At 33.8% G+C, this 21,066-nt stretch overlaps 1 protein-coding gene across 6 annotated transcripts in view; it reads left to right on the plus strand.

Moving 5' to 3' along the window:
- Positions 1-21,066, plus strand: part of PHKB (phosphorylase kinase regulatory subunit beta) — a 64,976-nt gene that overhangs the window by 12,276 nt on the left and 31,634 nt on the right. For all 6 annotated transcript variants that reach the window (XM_052685598.1, XM_052685597.1, XM_052685599.1 and 3 more), the window contains 9 exons: positions 2,862-2,969; positions 4,830-4,910; positions 7,300-7,415; positions 10,936-10,999; positions 13,806-13,901; positions 15,528-15,725; positions 16,343-16,400; positions 18,807-18,884; positions 20,640-20,798. In XM_052685598.1, the coding sequence (XP_052541558.1) occupies positions 2,862-2,969; positions 4,830-4,910; positions 7,300-7,415; positions 10,936-10,999; positions 13,806-13,901; positions 15,528-15,725; positions 16,343-16,400; positions 18,807-18,884; positions 20,640-20,798 (958 nt within the window). The remainder of the gene's footprint in view (positions 1-2,861; positions 2,970-4,829; positions 4,911-7,299; positions 7,416-10,935; positions 11,000-13,805; positions 13,902-15,527; positions 15,726-16,342; positions 16,401-18,806; positions 18,885-20,639; positions 20,799-21,066) is intronic.

Here is a 21,066-nt window from a genome sequence, read left to right on the forward strand (position 1 = left end):
TAATTCTAAGGGATTAATTAAGCTGTAAATGCTAACTCCTAAATATAGATAAAATTCAAAAGGAAAATGTAATATTACTGTGTGGTCCAGTAAAGAACAGCTGCTTCTTTTTTGCCAGGTTTGCATTGTTCTAGGAAACAAAAGAAACAAGAATTTTGCAAAGGGATTGAACAGCAAGGCATATTTGAAACCTCTTGGGGTTCATTTTGTAGTTATTTACCTCATTTAAGCATTAGGTTGCTTGTACTGTGGAATTTTTTGTTTAATGCCTTTTGATTTATTGAGTGAAAAGATACAGAATTTCATTTAGCTAAGGTTAGAGAGGTTCTTTGGACTGTTAACTTTGTTATTGCATTTTTTCCGTTATGTACATAATCATTAGGATTATTTGGGCTGCATTCTTCAGCAGTCTTATTTGATGTAATACTGTAAATTCAGTCATCCAAAGTGAACGAGGAAATAGTAATTTATTTATGTTATAATGCAGTTACAATTTGTGTATGTATATATTCAGCCTGTAATCCTCTTGTCAGCATACAAGGCTTCTCCTTGTCAAAATTTAGATGTAGTGGTTTAGTTTTGCGTAATTAGCTTAGCAGTAATGCTACAGATAGTTAAATATATATATTCTGTGTGACTATTTTAAGTTGCATGTCACTGAGTTTAAACGGTTATTAAAAGTCATTTTCACATTACTGTGAAGTTCACGTTGCTTATAAGTACACAAACTAAAATGTAAAATCTGTAGGCATGTGTCAGTAGTGGTAATAATAGTAAGAAATCAGCCATGTTACCAGCGGCATTTATGCTGACATATTTTTTCCATTTTTCTTGTAGTCTCAGATCGTTAAGTAATCTTGACCTAAATTGATCCTGTTACATTCAAGCTGTTACTTTTCCCTTTTACATGGAGCAGTTTGTTTTGAGGATGATAAATGCATTTATGATTAATAAGTATTAAATTAACACAGCAGTCAAATTGTTGATGTACTGGTTGTCATTTTTCACTTTCATTACTGTAAAAGGTTTCCTTTTCCTGCTGTGTAATAATAAGCTATCTCAGTTACCTGACAGACATAATTCAAATTTGATTTTATCTGAGGGGCTTTGTATGTGCTGACCTCATTCTAAGGAATGGTAGTTTTTAATATCATGAGCTATAAATACCCAAATGGTGAGGTGTGACTAAGACTCTATAGGTTATGCTTCTTTTAAGAGAAATTGCAGATGTTGTCTTTTATTGCTAATGAACTTGACTTATAAGCTGAAATGCATTGAATATGTTCCCTAACTAGACATGATAACTCCATACAATATCACTTATTCTACTGGGCCCTACACTGTATGCTGTGTATTTTTTTCTGGTGGAAAGGTATGTTCCATAAAGGTCAGGTCAGCATGGAAGATGTCATGAAACAGGATCTAGCTGCTGTCCATGCTGGTTAGAGTAATTGAAAGAACTGCTGCATAGCATGCCTTGAGGAAATACAGAGAAGGATATTCTTTCATTACCTTCTTTCTCTGGGAAGATTTCTTTTCTCTGCCTTTATAATCTTACACTCTGACATTCCAGACAGGAAGCAAAACTAATTGTAAGACCATTGCAGTTCTTATTTCACTCCTTTATTGTTAATCTCTTGTATTAGAAAAGGAATGCAGTAGTTAATTACTACCTGAGTGGCTAATTCTGAGGTCCAGTGATAGTGCCCATGAGTTGTAGTTGTTATGATCTGGGGTACTATTTTTCGTCTGTGAGCTTTGTCATCTTTTTGAACTATCAGCAGTGCTTTTCAGATGCTCCCTAAGAATCTCACCATTCATACACCAAATAAACTTATTTTTAAATTATTTGTAGTTTAGGAGGCATGATATCATAAAATGGTACAACGGGAGTTATTCAATTGTATGGATTATGTTTCATAAAAATGCTAATTTTTATTCCCAACGTAAGTTTTGGACTCTCGACCTCCAGCAAGAGCAGCTTTATACCAAAGTCTTAAGGGAGAGAGAAAGTTCTTTGCAGTCAAGTGAGGAAGTGGTCAGTGATGGTAGGCAGGTAAAGGGCCCAGAGTGCTGTAAAGAGAGGGCACGTAGCAATCAGCTCAAGTGGAATGGCTCCAAGTGTATGTATGTGAATAAGGAGGTACCTTTGGGACAGCGTTATGGAGGGGAAAGCTTTCGTGCCCTTAATGGGAAATAAGTGTGCTTGGATGTCTCCCAGAAGTGCCCATTCACTGCACTATGGGGAAGAAACAGGAACAGTGATAAGAGTGTGTAGGTCTTGGGCTGTGATCTCAGTGGAATCGCAGAAGAATAGTGGGATAGCTCATGTAACTGTGTATCCATCCACGTGATGGATAGATACAGGCATTTTAGGAAAGACAAGTGAGGAAGAGGAGTCGCCCCCACGTATGGGAGAGTATGGAATGCATGATACATTGCCTAAGGAGAGCTGATGAATCACCTGGAAGCTTATAAGACAGTATCCTGTAAGCACATTTCAGTTCTGTGACTTCAAAGTAGACATGACATACTTCAGCATGTTTTCTAGTAAAAGTTTCAGCCCTTTTACAGCGAGGTGTTTGACCTGAAAATAAAGATAAATAAGCATCTGGAGTTTCCTATAATTTTTCTATTAAAACAAAATAAATTAGAAAAATTTTGTTCCACTATATGTCGACTTTATGTATAATGTAGGTTCTGATATATATTGGGATTGTAATTTCTAAGTTCACATAGCTTGATGCACATATAAGTCAATTTCAAAACTCCTGAGTTATATGTATAGTGAATTTGAAGTTGTCAAGCAGACAGAAATCATTAACTTTGTTTTTATGTTTATGGTCTTAATTCACTTTTAGGTTCAGCAGTTTAAGCAGGACCCCAAGCCCTCTGCGTGTCTTCATTCTGTTTTCAATGCACATACTGGAGATGAAGTCTTCTCCCATAATGAATATGGTCATCTTCAGGTAAAGCGTGTGTGCACATGTGTAAATGAAAGTCTAGATGACCTTTAATAATGATACTCTCAATTCCTTCATGATGGAGCATCTCCGAATTTGTTTAGATTTGAGTTAGATGTGTTACCATTGTAACACTGAATTACTTTCTGCATCTTTTCATGAAAAGGACAGACTGTTTTCAGATATAGGTCAGTGGTATATTTTGGTCACAAGGTAGTGAAATACCTGTGGGAGTTTGGAGGTGAATGGTTGTTTCCTTTTAATGAGACTGCTTTTTGAGACCAAATGACAGCTGTCAGTAAGTAATCCTTTATTAAAATATTAAATACTTTAATACAGTATTTGTAATAGTCAGTAAAATGAAAAATTTAGTGTGATTTTTGCATTGAATTCTTAATTTTTATTTTAACATTCCCAGTTTAATTGTCCATAAGTCCAAGCAATTTTCATTCATAGCAAAGATTTAATGGATACTGTCAACTGCTTTGTCTAGTTACAGATTTGTTGCTTATTATGTTGTGCAGTGGTTTCTACTCAGATTCACTGTCTAACTGCTCTATTCATTGTGCAGTTGTCTTCAATTTTCTAAAGCCTTGATTTACTTTTTTTCTTCTTACCTTCAGACTCCTTTTTGCATTCTTAACTATGTCCTTTTGTGTTCCCATAAACCTATGTATTCTTAAGTCAGAAACCGCTACTGAAATTATTCTCAAGTGACAGTAAGTTGATAATTATTTAATTTCCTGGTGCCAACATCAGCAAAATATAGTAGAGGTATTGGGTTCAGAAAACTTAAGTTCTGAGAAGAATGAATTTGGGAGTTACCCTAAGTTGGCATTTTGACATATCTGGCATTTTTGTTTTTTGTTTTATCTGTAGCAGGAAACAACAGTTTTGGGACCTGGGAAGCGTTGAGTAATGGTTCTAATTCTCAATTTTATATGAATGCACATTTCCTTCTGTCATCTGGAGATCTCTAGCAGTCAGAGGGTAACTGTGGGAAAGAAAGGAGTATGCTAAGTAGCTGGCCAGCCAATGTTGCTGTACTTGATGCTTCTCAGATTGTATTAAGAAACTGAAGTTAGTGGTCTTTAAATCTTTTGGAGCTTATAGAATCTGAAAGATATTATTAATCTGATTGATTTATGATGAGAATTCAATGTATATTCTGGATAGTTACTCAAAATTTCATATACTGAAGTTGTGTTTTTATATCTCACTGAAGTAAGGTACACTTCTGTATTGAAGATTTACAGGTTCTCAATTTTGTTGTAGTTCTGTGTAATAAAAGCAGTCTTACTTTGAGTCATTGATAGACTCTTACTTTGATTCATGGTAAACAAACATAATGCTCGTCCAGTATGGCTATTGAAGGTAATTATTGTTAGGAATAAGTGTCATGTATTGCAACAAAACAAAAGTTTTACATAAAGGTCATCAGATTGTGAATGTTACAATTATACTTCTGTCGTGTGATAATGCTAAAGATCCAGTTATGGATAAAGTGACCTGTTTTTTAGATGTGCTGTGTGTTCTGTTTGATACGTTACTTGCCTTTGGTGAATTGCCACATAAGTAAACTTGAGCAACTTATGACTGATATGACTTCCTATCAGTCAAAGCATTATTCCACAGTAAAAAGTATTTTATTTTTTACAATATAAATAATTGAGTTTTTTCATTTTATTAATTGTTATCACATCAATTTATATAGGATAATTGATATATTAGGATAATATTTTTGAAGAACCAAAACTAATCCTGTGTTGTACCAGTGCCATCTTTATTAGTGAGTTTGCATTTAACTTTTTTGTTTGACTCAAGTAAACATAATTATTGTTTCTGTTCTGTCTTTAATTACTTCAGATAAATGCTGTGTCATTATTTCTTCTCTACTTGGTTGAGATGATCTCTTCGGGGCTGCAGATTATCTACAACACAGATGAGGTACAAAATGATTTCTGATCTTATAGCGTGCTTTAACTTGTCATTGCCAACTCTGAAGTAGTTGTTCTGTTGTTACACATACCCGGGCCCTTCTCCGCAGAGCTCCTTTCCAGCAGGTCAGCTCCTAACCTGTACTGATGCATGTGGTCATTCCTCCCATGGTGCAGGACTCTGAACTTGCTCTTGTTGAACCTTTCAGATTCCTCTTTGCTCAAAGTTGTTATTTCTAGCTGAGGTTCTTTTCTAGGAATTAGTATCTATGTTTTTGCCTACTTGGTTTATGCTGTTTTTCAACATAATGTTTAAAGTAAGTCCTGAGGACACAACAGGATAGTACTGACCAAACCTTAGAACACACTGCTGTTTTCTTAATTGCTTAATCCTATTATTTTTGAGAATGATGAAGAGAGTAACAACGGAATGGAAGAGTACTGCAGTGGGCATTGTATGTGCCTGTCAATTCTTCCTACATAGCAATTTCAAGGAGTTGCAGTCAGTGGTGTACAGTAGTGTACTTCAGCCATTGCTTTATAGAAATGTTTTTCTTTGAGCATTTGTTCATTGCTTACTTTGGTATTTAAAAGAACAGTTAAGATTTCATGAATTGCCATAATATCTTTTGTAGATTAAATAGTGCATATGCTTTTACTTTGAAATCTGTGTTCAATTTTTTTTTTTTTTTTCTGCTGTGAATTGCATGATGTTATTTAGTCTTTCTTTTCCTAGAGTGGGTTTTGAGCCAGTGCTAGCATCGTGGAAGGTGCTGACAGATGGTGGATTTTTGGCAGGCTGTCTGCATGGATATGTTTATACACAGAACTCTTGGCTTATGAGGAAATCATTGTATACTAGGCTGCTTGTTGTCAGGCACTGCAGCTATCAATGAGTTATCCTCTAGTTGCATCTGTTTGTAGTCGAAAAATTAATTCAGTCTCATTTTTGCATCCATAGCAAAGAGAGCAGCATATGACTGTGCCAGTGAGTGAACTTGATTGAAACACCTATGTATAAAAAATAATAACAGTATTTGCATTCTTCGATGCTTCATTCATATTCTTTATTACACCTTGCTCTTCACATACTTGACTTATGGATAAATAAGCTTAATATGCAATCCATAACTTCTGTGTTTTAGCACTGACTTGGTTATAAAATGTACATATCCATGATAAGAATAATTGTTCTATGAAGGTTTCATTTAGAAACATTTTCTTCCCCTTTAGTTACCTGCTCCTTCCTGTTCCGTAAATCTGCTATTTGGAAGCTCCTAGTTAGTCTCATAACATATCTAACTGACCATTTTTCTCTGAAGTTCTGAGCAGTATCACTGGTGGAAAGTTATCAGCAAGGTTTTATAGTGATGCTTAATGACACTAATAAGAGAAGCCCCACACTGAGTCACTGAGTGTTCTAGCTTAATTCAAACAAAGGTCATTTTAATACAGCCAAATGCTAAATTGTTGGAAAGAACATTACTGGGCATAAGATTGAGACAGTCTGTTTCCTTGAAAGTAGTAGCTATGAAAAGACTTGTGTGTAAATAATTACTTTATAAGCATCCCACTGTTTTAGCAGTGAAGTGATACATAGAGGCAAGGAAGTTTGGAATGTTATATATCACTGGGGGATTGGTATTAGCATAAAGAGTGCATAAAGTAGTAACATTTTTAAGATTTAAAGAAAATAATAGAGAAAAAGACAAAACAGATGTGCAGGTTACTTAAATCTGGGAGCCAGTGCCTTTCCACATTTCAGTGTTTCTACAACTCAGATGTTTGTCTCTTTTAATAGCGTAAATGAGGAAAAAATGTCTGCTTAAGTGAGTCCCCAGCTATAGTTGTGTAACCTGAATATTCAGTTGAAACATGTTGATCCAAGAAGGGATTTTAATTAGAATAAATTGGTTCCGGTTTTATTTTTGTTATTAAAGGAGTGTGTTTGAATTTGCATAAATATATATTATTATCTACAGCTAATTTAGTAGAACTTTCAGCATATCATATGAGTTAAGGAGTAGCATAAAGATTTGTGCCCTCATTTTGAAGGATTTAATTTATCTTGCTCTCTGAAGTTATTTTTAGGAGAAAACTGATTTAAAAGATCAAACTGCCACCTTTTTGGAGCTCTTCAAATATGTGTCTTGAATATGAAATCATTTTTGTTCCTGGCTCTGTAGGGGCTTCCACATAAATCACATTGCCACCAGATTGGAGACAGATTTTAATGTTCAGTGACTGAAAACCATTTTTACAGAGAATATCTGAACTTGGGAGCATCAAAACTTTGGAAGAAATTTTGGATAGAAGCAAATCTGTCTTTCTGAGAAAATGAACAACAGAAAATATGCTTGAGTTTTCTTGAGCCATTTTTTTTTTCTTTCCCCTCATAGGTTTCCTTCATTCAAAATCTTGTGTTCTGTGTGGAAAGAGCCTATCGTGTACCTGACTTTGGTGTCTGGGAAAGAGGAAGCAAATACAACAATGGCTGCCCAGAGCTACATTCAAGGTAGATGGGAGGATGTAGTGCTTTCAGATAAAAGGAGTGAATGTGCTATGAATAAAAAAGAATTGATGTAATGAGCTAAACAATAAAAAACCAACCAAACAAAAACAAATAATGCAAAATAACTGTTGGCACCTTTTCAGGAAATGGATAGGAAATGAAGGTAAAGGTTCATGAAAAGTGACTAAATTAATGTTCTCTAAAGACCAAGATGTATTTTGGAAAAATGTGAAGTATAATTTCATCATCATGTGCATGCTGAATTAATCACATAGATACTTAGCTGTTTGAGTATTCAAATTACAATAATTATGTGCAGCTGCATGTGTATCATTCTGAAAATTATGTACAGGCCACGTGCAGTAGATCAAATTCACAAAAGTGCCTAGGAATTCGCTGATTTAAGAATGTATTGAATCATGGGTTTAGGTTTTCTCATCTCTGCCATGTTGGGAGGAAGTCACTGTGCACTGTGAAGTATAGGTTAGTACACAGTTTATTTCCTAAAGAATGTTCTTCAGACTGTAGAAGTAACTGTATCCTTACCCCGTCCCGTATAATACCAAGCATGTTCTTACTGTTTTAATATTACAATTTTAATATTAGAATGATCCACTTGATTCTAGAGGAATTGCCCATATGCTGTATATCTGTTTTTTGTAGCATAAATACTGTTTTCTTGATTTTTTTGAGCTTCTATCAATTGTAAAAGTGACTATACCTGTTGTTGATTGTCATAATTATCATGGGCTTGAAAATAAAGCATCTTTTTTTCAGCGTTTAAAGGTGTTGCCATCTGAATCCATGTTCCTCATTTCTAATTAATTTTTATTAGTTCACATACAGATATGTGCTTCAAACTGTAAATATAGTGATGCCACTGCAGTAGAACAATTAATTGGGTATGTTTTTTTCAGGACCTTTATAAAGCTGTAGTACCAAAATGAGAACTGAATACTCCAATATATTGGAGTATATGTTATAGTTATATAATTTGTTTTATTCACTCATTGTTTTTTACCCCTCTTGTGTCTATTAAATTGTCAAATACCAGACTATAGAAGTCTTCATCTGGAGAATTATGTATCTCCTTCCCCATCTCATCTCATACAAATTAGCAAAAGGAACTCTGAAACTCCTACATCTTGTACTGTTTGTAGCTTCCTGATTATTCAATATGTGAAGTTCCTTGAGGGGAAAAGGGAGAAATGTTTTCTAGCCAGATGGAAATGGGCATGTTGTTTTGTCTTAATCTAGACTGGCATTTGTAGGTCAGTTTTTCTGAGGGAGAAGCTTTATGAGATTGATAGGCCAATCTAACAGATCACTGAGCTGGCACGAAAGCAAGTACGAAGATTTTTTTTAAGAAGTAAACTTTGATCATCCGAAATAGATATAGCCCCTATTTGTCTTTCCTAGTGTGCACGTTTCTACTCTGCTTTAATGTAGGGAACCAGCAGACAATTTTTTTCTGGTCAATAAAGGTCTCAAAAACATAAAAATATGGAAGATCAGTAAGTGTAAAAAGATGTAATTAGGTATTGTGGAGGAAACTCCTGACTATGCTAAAATATTCTTTATGCTTTCTTTGTGCTACTTCTGCGGTGTACCTACTAAGCAATCTCTGAGAACATAATTCAAGAAGTGATTAGAAAGTATTGAGGCTGATCGTGCATGGTATTTATGTTTCCTCGGTGGCTGTGGGTTGAGAATGAATCACTTAAATTTCAGTGTTGTGAATGCTTGACTTCTGAACTTAGAAACTCAAAGAACCTGTATTTGTGTTCAGAATTAGAAGTTAATTCTCATATTTAACTGAAAGTGACATTCTTTTTAAAGTAGCTATTATATAATGCAAAGCCCGTGGATAATGATTGCAAATTGTGGCATTTGTCACAAGATGTATATGTTTTATGTCTTTAGACAGTCTTAATATTCTATCTAAATACATTTCAAAACACTTCTAATAGTAAATAGCAAATAAATAGCAAATAGTATAAATAAAGATAATAATAAGATAAATAGCAAAGCACTCTGTGAACTCAGGTCTTCACTGATGTGTGTAAATTGATGTCTTTTACTGATTCAGAGACAAGATTTTTAACAGCTTTTATTGTAGTGTAGTCCCTTCCCATATGGCTGAACTTCTGAAAAATTAATTTGTCCTATAACCATCTGATCAAGCAGCTCTCCAGGCATCTGCAAAATGTCTTTGCATCCCCCAGTTGTACTGTGGGAATAATGAAGTTGCCAAAGTGCAGTATTCCCACATTCCAAATACAAAAAACATGTTCTTGCACATCTCTAGTGTACTAGTATAGGTGTTGTTTTGCTATAGAGTTGCTATAGTGTTGTTATTCCTTGTGTTTGTTTTTTTTTTTAACATTGCTGGTAGTGTTTGATGTTCCAAATCAACTGCAAAGTTTTTGGATGGAAGTGGGAAATTGTGAATGGGAGGAGGATTAAAGATGTGTAAGGTTCTTTGAAGATTTTTCTGTAAGATGCATTTTCGTTAGCAATTGCTAAGACTATGCAAATTTTAGTGTTTTACAGGGGTTGGATGGGTCCTCTGGAGATCATCTTGTCCAACCCCCCTGCTAAAGCAGATTCCCTAGAGTAGGTTGCTCTAGATCCCTAGAGTTTATCCTCAAGTATTTTACTGAGAGCATAATTCGAGATGCAGAGAATTACAAATGATGTTTTGTTTAGGTGAATTTATTAATGCATTTAGCAAACTGAAAGCATAATTTCTTCAGGTTAAGTTCAGGTTCCTCTGCTCCAAATGTGCATCTGGGACAAATGCAGGCTATGATTGCAAAGTTCTTCTTGATAATGCATGAGAAATCACAATCATCTACAGAGGGCCCTGACACTTGAAAAAAGACTAATGTCACACTCAACCTTAGAAAAGAGAGAAATCAGAAAACTAGAAGCCTTACCTTAGTCCCTGAAAAAGATCATGCAGTGATCTTTTTCCTTTGAAACCTGTTTAAAAGCCTATGTGCTCAGAAGTTATCATGGATTGTTATTATGGATTTACTTGTCACGAGTCATGGTTAGTCAAACCTCATGGTACATTTGGAATCAGATGTTCCTCCTTTTGTGAATCCAGATCAACGAGTTATTATATTGAAAAGTTATTTTAAATATTACAAGTTTAATGCCTGACACCTGAATTGAAAATTGTGATTAGGTAAATGTTCTGTTGGTATGTTGTTAACGAGGTCTTGAAATACGTGATGCCAGATGTCCAGTAGCAAAGTGAGAGCAGAAGAGGTTTTCCAGATGGTCTCTGGCATTTGATGATAAAGAAAGATGCTGAAAAGTAGTTTTCAAAAAAGCCATGAAATAACTCAAGCCTTACTTCATCATCAATTTATTAAAAGAGAGATGAAGCACACAATTTAAATCAAGAAAAAATGATAGCTCTGAAAGCTGTCAAGCATATTAAATTAGCCTGGACTTGAATTACAATATGCATAGTTTGCTCTATTAATTTGTTTGTTTGTTTATTTCTCCTCAGCTCTGTGGGATTGGCAAAAGCAGCTTTGGAAGCAATTAATGGTTTCAATCTCTTTGGAAATCAGGTAATAAAATTGAGGGTTTTTAAAACTTTTCCTTTTTCTTGAAAATCTGAAAAAAAAAGGTCAGTTGCACCAGCTTTTCTTGTAACGGTCAGAAATTACTTTCTTAATAGCACAGTCACAGAAATAAATGCACAAATAAAGAAGCCTGTTTTGACTAGGAATTTTTAGAGCTATTCTAATGCCTGAGATGAAAAGTGTTGTGTTTTAAATCATGTGTTGATGAAAAGCTGTAGCACCTATTATTGTCAGATTCTTTTGTCTTCTTTTGTGGCATAAAAGAAGTGATTCTTCTAAATGAGCATTTCTGATGCTTACATGCTTTGTGGCACCTGTTATAATTTTTTTTTTTAAGATGTCCATTCATGTGTTTTGGTGTTGGTTTTCTTTTCCTAAAAGCTGATTTTACACCTTAAGAAATAGGAGCTAATAAGGATCTTAAGTAGTGATCAGACATGATATATATACATTGTCAGTATAACAGTAGCAACATTTATCTGCAACTTTTACTTTCCCAGCAATTTCAAGCACCAGTAAATGTGGCTGCTTGTTTTTTTTCAAATATTTTACTAAATTCTAAAATGGATGAATAAATTGCTGAAGCAAAACCAGTTTAAATGCTCTGCAAATTTATTCCAAAGATATTTTGCATAAGCAGAAACCATTTTGACCTTCAGTCAGCAGCAGTCTGCCTTTGTGCTTAGCTCCAGCTGTGTTTCAATAGCTTTGAGAAATCCTGCTGAGCTCCTCAGGAGGGACTTGTTTGCATCTGCATCTACAGTAGTACAACCTGCATAAATCATCACTGGGAACTACAGGCTGTTCAGCTTTTCCATGCAGATTTTTCCACTCATGCTGTGGAACCTATAAATATAAATGCATGTTACTGTATCTGTGTTTCATATGTGCATGTATGTTGTATGTTTGTGTATCTCAGGACAGGGAATTTTCCCTGTGCATTTGTGGTTGTATTCAGAGAAGACTCGATGTTCACTTACTGGTAGATAATCACATTGAATTATTCTGTTGTTTTTTTTTCTCTCCCAAAATTATAGAAGCAGTAAATAAAAACAAAGTATTTCTGTAACAGATCGAAATTATTTTTTAATGTAGAAATGCACTGTTTAATTTATACTCAAATAATTCTAATTCATCTCTTGGTGTAATTTTTAGGTGCTAGGTACAATAAAGAACAAAGAATTGGCTTTTAATGTGCTCAGAATTTTACATACTTTAATGTAAAGAGGAGCTCATGTTTTTATAATGGTATTCATTTTTGTCTTCATTATAGTAGAATTTATGCTGTTTCATAGAAAGTGAGAATTTTAAGAATGCAGTCAAGGTATAAGCCTAGCTGCTTCATCAGCAAAAGATGTTTTACACATTTATTTTTAATGTAACAGATAAATTGTCTCTTTGTTTAGTTTCTCATTAGTTCACTTCAATATCCTATGCTAAATTTCTTAAATTTATTCCCAGTCTATTGTGCATATCTGAAACAATATTTATAAATCTAGATGAAGTAGTTTATGTACTATATGTATTATTCTAGCGTAGGAATTCTTTAATTACTCTTAATTGTGCAATGACTGTAGCCACATCCCAAAATTATTGTATTGTCATAACTGGTTGGTATGGAAGAACTGTTAAAGTGGGCGTGATTCTTTATATTTAGGAGGCAGTGTGAACTGACTGTCTTTCAGCTTACATAACTTCAGAAAATTAACGTTCTGACTTGCTTCTTCGCTTAGTTTAGTTATTTTTTGATAGAAATCCATGAAAGTTTTGTTACAAGTCCAGATTTTGGTCACTGCTATGGCAAAAATGCTCTTCCTCCTTCCCTCCCTCCCTCTCCTTCTGGTAGCACTGACAAAACTGGGCACTGCTTAGAGGAATGGCTTGAGAATGTCTTAGAGATGGTGCATGCATCCTTTCACTGTATCTGCAATGAAAATGAGTATGTAAAGAACTAATCCTCATACACATATGTTCTTTTGTGTAAAATAGGCTTATGCATCAAACTGTGTGTTAGCGTAGTTCCATAATTGTGTAGTAAGGTGGCTGAAATGGACTCCTTATATGCATGATTAAAATTTGAGGTAATTTTCTTATTGAAATTTGATTAGAAACCAAGTCTTGGAGACAGATTGCTTCTTTTAAAATCCCAATTAAAAAAATCTAGAAAATAATCTTTTCTATAATCTAAATGCATGTTTTATTTAGGTTGTGCCATCCAATATAAAGACATGAACACTTTTGTTCTTCACATGCTTTTTTTTTTTTTTTTTTTTTTTTTTTGCCACATTTTTTATTTTTCTGCAAAGTGAGCTTGTGCTTAAAAGTAATGAAGTGCAACAGAACAACCAAAAGGCAAATCATGTTTATTTGCTACCAAAGTCCTTTTCCAAAGTGATACCTCAAGTGAATATCCAATTATTTGTATTCTAGCACATTCAATGAAATATTCAACATCTCCACTTGGAACATTTCCACAATCACAGGGAGGGAAAACTACTTTTTTGTTTTACTTCAGTACAGCCATTGCTGATCAAGAAGTAATGGAAGACATTATGATTTGAGTGTCATAATGATACACGACACATTTCATAATCAGTAGTGGACAAAGACAGCTAATTTTGTTTAGAATTTCAAGTTCTTTTCTCAAAATATTTTAAATATATATTGTTCATTTCCTGATTAAAATTGCCAGCTACCAGAGTACTACCATTGGTAGAACAAAGAGCTAGTTAGTTTCACCAGGATATGCCAACCTTTCTTCACTTCTCTGTAAACAAATTTGCATTTCCAGGGCTGTTCCTGGTCTGTTATATTTGTGGATTTCGATGCCCATAACCGTAACAGACAGACTCTGTATTCATTGCTGCCCCGAGAGTCAAGGTCTCATGTAAGTAAACAGAGAAAATGAACAATAAAATCTCAACAGTATGGAGAGAAAATAAATGGATATGAATGTAACTTTTCATTTTACAATGACTGTTTTCTTCTGCTTAATAAAGATGGGAACTTGTTAAATATGTGCTTGTCAAACAGGACTGTTATGCAGTACCTCGCTGAAGTGGAATTGTGATGGCAGTCTTTAAGTATGTTGAGGTTAGAATGTTAGCCAGTTGGTAGCTTCCTAAATAATTTCAAAATGAAACAATGATGGTCTGCAACATGTTATTTAGGGTTGTAGTCTTGCTTATTGTTTTGTTTTTATCCTGGTATCTGAGTTTCCATTATAAATTTGCTGCCTGCATTTTTGAAGCAGCTAAAAGAAACTTTTAGCTTTTATTTGTTCTTTTGTTGAGGAAAAAAGGCCTTTAAGATATAATTCTCATAAATTGCAGAATATGGAGGATTTTTTTGTTATTATAAACTACAGCTACAAGTAAATGTTTCATCAGTGAGTAAATCTAAGTAACATAAGTACAGATTAATTAAAAAAAGCTAAAAATGAAGAGCAGTGGTGTTCTACTTTTTCATTCTGTGATTTAATAGCATTTTTGTTCATGAAACAGACTATTAATCTTCATCATTAATGGTTTACTCAGTATGTAGAAGAATTATGGCAGATACTTTATAATCAAAAGGTACAGTCAGCTAATTTTTTATGCTTTTCTAGATCTCCTTTGCTGTTTATTATTTGTTAGAGACTTGATATATGCCAACAGAACCAATTTCATAAGTTATTTGTACTATATAATCTTCATATCCTCCTCACCACCACACCATTATGGCTTCCCGTCAGTGATACTGTTGAAAATGCAGTATTTTAAATGTCTTAGATGTATCAGCAGGAAGGAACAAGAAAATCTTGGTTTGGTTAACCTAGAGAAAGAGGTCCCTGCCCATGGTGTAGGGGGGGGGTTAGATGATCTTTAAGGTCCCCTCCAACCCAAACCATTCTATGATTCTGTAAGAATTAGAACTTAAAACTAACTTTTTGTACTTCTGTAAGCTTACTTGTAGTGGTTATATCCTAGGGAGTAATTTTGGTGTGTTTTAATTCACAATAGTTGCACATGTTCCTTGAGCAATGTCACTTAAATTTTTTCATGAAATAAAATCAGACAAGCCTATTGTTACATCACTTGTAGGAAATTTATGAAAAACCTTTTCAGCAATGATTAAATAATCACAGTTAACTTCTTGTGATTCTCTTTGAGCATAGTATGCAACAGTACTGTTGTTTCCTCCAAGAATAATAAGGATGTTTATTTGTTTCTAGAAACTTGGAGTTTTATGATGTGTTCACTTACACCTGCAGATTATGAACTGTAAAGTAGGTCACATTTTGAGTCAAGAGTTGTCTTTTAAATCATATATGTGAATACTGGGTTTCTAGTTTATTCTTAAACATTTTTAGAGGTCTTATTTTGCACGTTATTCCAATATTGGTATTATGATTTTGGTAAAGATTATGTTTCAAATGTATGCTTTACTGAGTAATTTAAATAGACTTTGTGCATCCAATAAATGTTGGAGATTTAGTTGAATTTATAATATGTTTTTTTCTCCTCTCCTGCAGAATACCGATGCAGCTCTTCTGCCCTGTATCAGTTATCCTGCATTTGCTTTGGATGATGAGGTTTTGTTCAGTCAAACACTAGATAAAATTATTAGAAAATTAAAAGGAAAATATGGATTTAAAAGATTTCTGAGGGATGGTTACAGAACTGCACTAGAGGACAAAACACGCCGCTATTATAAACCAGCAGAAATTAAGGTAAAGAAGTAACTGATACCAAACCTAGGTTTTCTAAAATGTTTAGGCCATGCTTAAAAAAATAAAGCCAAACAGACGTCCCTTTTAGTATTTGCAATCTGAGATTCCAAATTGCTTCAAATGAAAGAGATGCATTTTGTAATTTGGCATGTGTGGTTTTGAGAGACTGCCAAGTCAGCAAGTTAGCTGTTGATTTATTTTGTAATGAATGTGCTTCCATTTACATTTAGCATACAGATGATTTCACATAACAAATAAGGAAGTTATTTATCATTTTATTTAATTTCACAGCTGACTACAGTCTGAGTGTATAGAAAACAATTTTGCTTTTGACCTCAGCGTTTATCAGTAAAAGGTATCTAAATTAAAATTTAATATTTTACTCACCAATAGTTTCTTAGTGGAAAATGAAACATAAATGATATAAATATTCGGCTTGAGGCACTTAAAGTGCCTGTATAATTTAGAGACTGTAAGCTAAATGAAGAGCTGGTATCCTAAAATGCTTTGACATTCACTTTTGTCTCTTGTTGCTTTGCAATGCTTGTATGAAACATGGAAGTACATTTTGTTAAACCAAATTGCTGAAATATCTGATTGATTTTTCTTCTTTTTAGCTTTTTGATGGCATTGAATGTGAATTCCCTCTGTTTTTTATTTTCATGATAATTGATGGTAAGTATGGCTTTATTTTCCTATTCTATAGAGGCATTACAGAGATAAGCCCTTGGACAGAAGATATAAAATCATATTTTTGCCCTACATGAGTGAATTGTAAGAAGTGACACTAAATATCTCACTGAGATTTTTAACCCTTATAGGTTAAAAAACACAAACAACAAAAAGAATACTCTAAAAAAAAAATACCCCTCAAGCCAAAACATCAGAAACCTAAAAACCAAACCACCCATATTTTGTTATTTGTCATGTGAACTCTGGTTTTGGAATACAGCTAGATTTTATTTTTTTTTTTTAATGCCTATGCTTCCTGGCCATTTTACATATAGCCAGTTAGGTTGAAAAAAAAAAAAAAGATATATTAAAAAAAATACAACTGCCAACAGACCTTGTCTTGTAGTTAAGAGATATAGCAGAAACATCCACAGGATGATTTCAGGATGGAAGATAGAACTCGCATGGAAGGAATGTCCAAATAAGCAACTGAGTACAGATTACAGCCATCATAAAGCCATCATTTGTTTTCAGCCTTGTGAATGGATGAAAATCTGGCTGGGTTTTCTAGCTTCTGTTTATTCCCTTTGGTGTGTGAAATAGTTTTCATGTGAAGATGGTGAGAGGCTACCTGCTGGGTGTATGTGTGCTTACCCATAGCTTCAGATGTTTTATTTGAACACGTAGTAAGGTTGCACAACTGATATTTTTCTGAAGGAATATGTCACATTTTTCAAAAGCTGTGAAGCTTAAAACCCAGGAGAAAGGCATGGTCACTTCATGCTGCTCTCTTGCATTTTTAAGTAGAACAAAAAATATTGTTATCTGTACCTAAAGGTAGCAAAGGGGTTTTATTTTGTTTCGTAAGGAAAAATTACAAAGTGAATACATTGCAAATACTATTCTTTAATTTTTTTATTTAGTTTTTATCCCTGTATCACAATTTCATCAAATACAACAAATGTTAGTGGAGTTTGTGCGTGTGTATTCAAATCCAGAAGCTTCTTTCATGTAAAATTTGAAGCGCAGGCAGAGCGACTTAAATTGTTGAAATAACAGAACTCTTATAATAAGGTGTTCTGGCATGTTTGTTTTCAGTGACTGAGTTAATTGCTGGTGGTTTTCCTTTATCTTATCTTTGCCTTTCCAAATTCACACTTCTGTGAATACAAAAAGACTGCTGTACTACTGATTTCCCTTTGGTATTTTTCTTAAAAGGAGATTATTTAGGATTCTGTAGATAGTAGATATGCATCCACAGCTGTGGGGAAAGATTGAACTAAATAAACCAGTCTGATTGTTTTTTGGCTAATATGTATTTGAATAGCAGTTTTGAAAGCTTTTTTACATGTCTATTTGAATCTGGAGGATTATGGTATAGGATGAGTTAAGGAGGGAAACAATATGTTTGCTTGCAATAGTATGGAAGAGTGTGGTAAATGAAAAGGAAAACAGTGGGAAGAAATGACACGCACAGGAGTGAAAGATTGACTGTGAAAATATTACACTTGGCTTATTTCCCTTTACATGTTTCAAGGTGTTTCAGTTTTATAAAAAAAACCTGTATGATTTGTCAAGTTTATCCACTTTTTCTCTGAACAAAAATGTATATGCTATTTTTGATACAACTTTTCATGTAAGGACTGGGGATGAAATGAACACTTGTAATAATATTCATCAGACTAATTTTGAGATAATTAAGTTGGACTAGAAAAATATTTAAGATGCTAATATTCCCTAAGTTATCATTTCCTCCCCAGAGGCATCATCATAAAGAGTTGACCGTTATATTTAACATCTCAAGGCATGTCAGCTGTTCTGAACCTCTGTCATATTAAGATATGATATCTGTGTAACTTATCAAGGTGAAGATTCCTTCCAGCAATCTTCTGAGGGGAGTTTTTCAATTTACTTCTTCAAATTTCATTTGTTCTTATTTCTTGAGAGTTTTAGGCAACTCATTTTTAGATAAGCTTGAAACTCTGTTTCAATCAGAGCTAACAATGCTCTGATTATTTAGAACCAGCCTGGCACTCAAGCTCTGCTTCATCTTTCTTCATTAATTAAGGAAGTTAATTAGAGCTAGGTGGGCAGGGTGTCTGTGTTCTACTCCCCTTTATGTCCTATGTAAGTTCAGAGCTCTGCTATGTGCTGCAACTTGACAATGATTTCAGTTTAAGTTAATAAAACAATGGCTGATTCATGATCTCTGCAGTAATTAGCTGGAACAGTAAATATGCAGTTAGAGTTTATTCTTCTACTTTTTCATGAACTATTTGGTGTGTTGGCACTGCGTCGCTGAAAAATAAACACTGTATTTTTCTTCTGCAAACATTAAGTTCACAGAAGTTATTTCTTCCATTAATGAATTACTGTTTTCCTTTTTTTTAATTTGTGTTTGTTTTATAGGAGTTTTCAGAGGAAATCTTGCACAAGTTAAAGAATATCAGGATCTTCTGGATCCTGTGCTTCAGCATACATCTGAAGGTATTATTTGACAATTGTTCTTTCAAATCACTGTTTTGTTTTATTTTTCCTTTTATCATAAAATTACTGACATTACTGAGTATTGCAGTCAGAATTATGTTTCTTGTAAAACACAAGTATTAAAATACTCTATTCCAGGTAGACAAATTGCATCATAAAAGTGTGAAAATAAAAAAAATTTGATACTGTAAAAATGATACAGAAATAGAGATAAGATTTACACTGTATGAAGTCATTCCTTCGTCATTTCCCTATGTTTGAATGTTTTATGAAGTTCGCCTTGAGGCTGCATGAACATTCTGACTACTCACAGTCACGTATTTTCAGTGTTCCATCTGGGTACAGTTGGGAATTACTTGAATAATTTGTTGACACAACTTTCTAAAACGTAACAAATAATTTAGTGTATGCACAGGAAATACTTCCTAGCTTAGAGCAGTGAAACTGGTGACATTTTAAAATTAATAAAAATCCTCTTGAAGTGTACGCTTCAGAATTTTGATGGAAGTGGCAACCAGTTTTTTGACGGCCTACAGGCAAATCCATCCAAAATTCATTTTTAAAAATGGAAAAGACCACAAGTTTGACTGGGGGCAAAAATAGTCAGAAAGCAAAATAAGCTTCAGTATTCTGACAGTCTGGTTTTAAAACTCAGTGTCTTCACTCACCTGTTCTTGACATCTGTTGTACTGTTACACAAGCACAGTATTTTGATCTTACAGGTCTTCTCCAACCTTAACAATTCTGTGATTCTATATTCAATATATAGAAAACTTCTTGATTTTACTGATATTTGCTTTTTTCTAATTAATTAGTGTATGAAGTTGCATGGATTCTAAATTAGTTTAGTGGTTCTTATCATAGAATGTCATCGTCAATGCTTCGTCTTAAAATTTCTATGTGTCCTTTGTTGCTTCACTTATTTGAATATTCTACCTCTAATAAATTACTTTCACTTCTCAGTTTTTCTCAGCTTCTTGCCAGCAATTATTGGTTTTAGTGTACGCAAATAGTCAGAAACTGCAGCTTAATTTTATCACCTTTTCTTTATCTAAATACATTCCAAATTAAAGCAATACTAAGTTGAAACTTATTTTTGCAGTAATCACATTACTGTGATTGCTTTTATATTAGTCAGTCACTTGTAATTGTTTCTAAATTCCTTACTCTGTTCACCCAAAAATGTTTGAAAGTGAAGTAGATAATTGTACAAGTAGATCATAATACCTGTGATGTAAATATAGTTACAAGATATGCTAGTTTCAAATGAAGAAGTTACTTTCTTTTATTTCATTCCAAAATCAAGCTGCTGTTTTAAACTTTGTATTGTGCACTTGCAGAAAATTATAGTTTTTATTTAATATTTGACTACTTCTAGTTGTGGTTTTAATTTCGAATAGTTGTTTTGTACTAAGATGGCTGTTAAATGTAAGGAGAAAATCTCAGGCATTTCATTTTAATGTGGATTTCATTTCTGTTGGTTCTGGATTTTTATCCGTCATGCATTTTGGTTTCTGTGAAAAAATTTTGTGCAATAGAGATGGAATATGTGTTCTGGGAAGTAGTTGTGTGGCAGTGTTTGGTGAAAAATAAAGTAATTTACCTCTGAGGTGTGAGAGAAAATGAGTGACAACAATCTTTCTGCTCAGTCAAATAGCTATCAGGTTAACACTTGAGCTGTATTAGGGAAATACAATCAAAGAATAATGAAAATGGAATTCATTTACTAAATGTTTTTATTCTAAAACTCCGTAGGATGTCCTGTTGTACCCAAATATTACTATGTGCCAGCTGATTTTGTTGAACTGGAAAAGAAGAACTCTGGCAGTCAGAAACGATTTCCTAGTAACAATGGACGCGATGGAAGGTTTTTCTTGTGGGGACAAGCAGTTTATATCATTGCAAAACTCCTAGGTAAGATGCTGAAGAAATTCTATCAGGTTTTGATTTGTTGTAAGTGAAGGATATTTATTTGTTAATGGTTTTGGTTTTTTTTTCAATCTGATTGAACATGCTGGCTTGAGTTTTCAATAGACTCTGGGCAGTGTGGATAGCATGTATGTCATCTGTTTTGGCATGCGTTTGGTATGCAAAAATTGCTTCTTATTCTTCATGTTGAATTTTTATGCTGCATGTAGCATCCTGTGACGTTTGCTGGATTATATCACAAAACATCAAAAAC

Source organism: Tympanuchus pallidicinctus, unplaced genomic scaffold, assembly GCF_026119805.1.
Source record: "Tympanuchus pallidicinctus isolate F22 unplaced genomic scaffold, pur_lepc_1.0 scaffold22, whole genome shotgun sequence".
NCBI lineage: Eukaryota > Metazoa > Chordata > Aves > Galliformes > Phasianidae > Tympanuchus > Tympanuchus pallidicinctus.